At 38.4% G+C, this 2,500-nt stretch overlaps 1 protein-coding gene across 3 annotated transcripts in view; it reads left to right on the top strand.

Annotated features, from left to right (window-relative positions):
• Positions 1-2,500, top strand: part of LOC125034275 (ankyrin-3-like) — a 6,914-nt gene that overhangs the window by 1,177 nt on the left and 3,237 nt on the right. For 2 of the 3 annotated variants that reach the window (XM_047626023.1, XM_047626020.1), the window contains exons 3-5: positions 40-138; positions 696-794; positions 1,072-1,355. In XM_047626023.1, the coding sequence (XP_047481979.1) occupies positions 40-138; positions 696-794; positions 1,072-1,355 (482 nt within the window). The remainder of the gene's footprint in view (positions 1-39; positions 139-695; positions 795-1,071; positions 1,356-2,500) is intronic. The other variant, XM_047626022.1, reaches the window with a different exon arrangement.

Below are 2,500 nucleotides of genomic sequence, written 5' to 3' on the forward strand. Positions count from 1 at the left end.
CAGACAAGTGTATACGAAAAACTTACTTCATTTGCACAGGGGAAACGCCACTGATCACTGCAGTACAAAAGAATGAAATGTCATCTGTAGGTCTCCTTCTGAAATTCGGGGCTGATGTTCATAAAAGAGATGCAAACCGTAAGTAGAGAAACCTATTTCTTCATTATATTGCCATTTCTCACACAGGCATGCACATATGCATGACTGTATGCACACAGGCATGTATGTCAATCCAGTACATACACACGCACACACAAAGAAGCAAACTAACAAACAAACACAAAGTTCTTTACTGTATATTATTATTTCCCAACTCGTTTAACATTGGCACTACTTGCTATAATACTAATTATAATTACAATAGTGATGTCAAAAGTATTTAAGATGTTAACAATACCAGCAAAAATGCCATAATATTACGACAAATGGTATCGCATGCTAAAATTAAATTAATTAAAACAAGAGACATTTCAGCTGTGATCCATCATGACTTAAGTATTGATGAAATAGTTGTGAATAACACTAAAACAACTACTGTTTTACTGAGATTCTGAAGTTCAACTTAACTGCACTACGACAGCCATTGTCAAAGCCATAGAGCTGGACAGAAATTTAATCCCAGTAATTGACCACCAAACCTAATCCTATAATTAGCGGGAATAAAAGACTAAACGGCAACTTTATCTTACCAACAGACAACACAGCGCTTCTTATTGCATTGGGAAAAAATCATGCAGAGATCGTCCAAATGCTACTGAAGGAGGGAGCCTCAGTTATGAATATAACTCTGACAGGTAAAGTGTAAAAGCTCTGAGATATGAAGATTTTTTTATGATTTGTGTGTGTGTGTGTACCTTGGCAAACTCAAGTTCGTTCTTGAATTGCATCCTAAAGTCATTTATTGGTGGCACATGTCCTGCATAGTGCAATATATTTATTGTCAAATTGTCTATCATCAAATTTGACTTCCCTGCAAATGCTATTGCACTTTGCGAGTTCAGGCCCAGTAGAGTTTCTAAGGATCTTGATAAACAAACTCGCCACAACAGTTCAAATTTACAATTCCAACAGGCGACATTACGATTCACGTGGCTGCAAGAAAATGTTCCACGTGGATCCTTGAGATGCTGAGAGAGAAGGGATGTGATATAGAGAAGAGCAACAGAGTCGGCTCGCTCCCGCTGCATCTGGCTGCGGAGTCTGGCAACCTGGAGGCTGTCAAGTGGTTCCTGCTCAACGGCGCGAAACACGACGAGCGGGATGCAGCTGGGAAGACGGCAGCGGACAGAGCGGCAGACGCGAGGCAGAAACACGTTGTGGATTGGCTTAATGACCTCAAGGTAATTAACGATCTGGTAGGTATCCGATTTCTGTAATAGATATTTAAGGAACAACCCTACTCTTCCTCTTACTTGCTGATGAATATTAGATGAAAACATTAATAGATAAATAATACTATAAACCGCTGAGAATAAGAGTACTGATAAAGGTGCTTTCAAATATGCTTTAAAAAAAAAAAAAAAAAAAAAAAAAAAAGCTCGTATCCATCTCTTTGGATTTTATTGATGTTTATACTATTTTTTACATTGCAAAGTATACAATAGTGTGGGCCAAGGATGTAGAATGCTAATATGAACAAAATACCCAATTTTGAAGAAAATCGGTAAGACCGTTTAGATTTTATTGAAATGAAACAAATTTACCTCCCTTTATCCCCCCCCCCCCCCCCAATTTTAGCCTGCCACCACCACTTCGAGGGACGGTCCCCTTAAGATCTATCTTGAGGCGACGAAAATCTCCCAAGATTAGGAGTTTGCACTGTCTCCCGTTTCTTGGAATTATAATAATAAAATAATCACAATGACTTCAGTAAATATTAGAAATCATTTGTTATCTATTACACGAAACCAAATATAATTAGGCTAGTTATGATAACTTTAGACTTTTCATTTACTTCAGACTTCAGATGCTGTTTTTTTCTTTCTTTTTCTTTTTTTTTTCGTATGTTTCTCATCAAGAGGTATACACACAGGCCTAAAATCTTACACAGCAAAACATTTATGCATAACTATCCAGCACTAACCTTGAATTGCGAGATCGTTGAAAGAACAGCTGCACATTTTCTGCCACTTTTCTTCCAATATCGACAACTTCGAAAATACTTCGATTTGAATTTATAAAGTAAATATGTACCCCGATCCAATTATCCCATCCAGTGGTAAAGGAGGTTGAAGACTGGCTTGAACTGAGGTTAGCAAGTAAGATAATTCTGTGTTGGGTGCCAGCGCATGCTGAAACTCAAACATGCATCCAGCATCAGAAGTTGTCTTCCCGATGATTGGTGGGAACAATGGAGGCATACCTCTAGAAACAAACAGCGAGAGATTAGATATATCCTTGGCGGTTGGGTGATCAGCGGCCATCCCAAGCTACAACTAGAAGTTATGTTAACACGAATATGAATCGGGCTAAAAGTGAAGCACGCAGTGAGGGATGCCAA

Source organism: Penaeus chinensis, chromosome 17, assembly GCF_019202785.1.
Source record: "Penaeus chinensis breed Huanghai No. 1 chromosome 17, ASM1920278v2, whole genome shotgun sequence".
Lineage (NCBI taxonomy): Eukaryota > Metazoa > Arthropoda > Malacostraca > Decapoda > Penaeidae > Penaeus > Penaeus chinensis.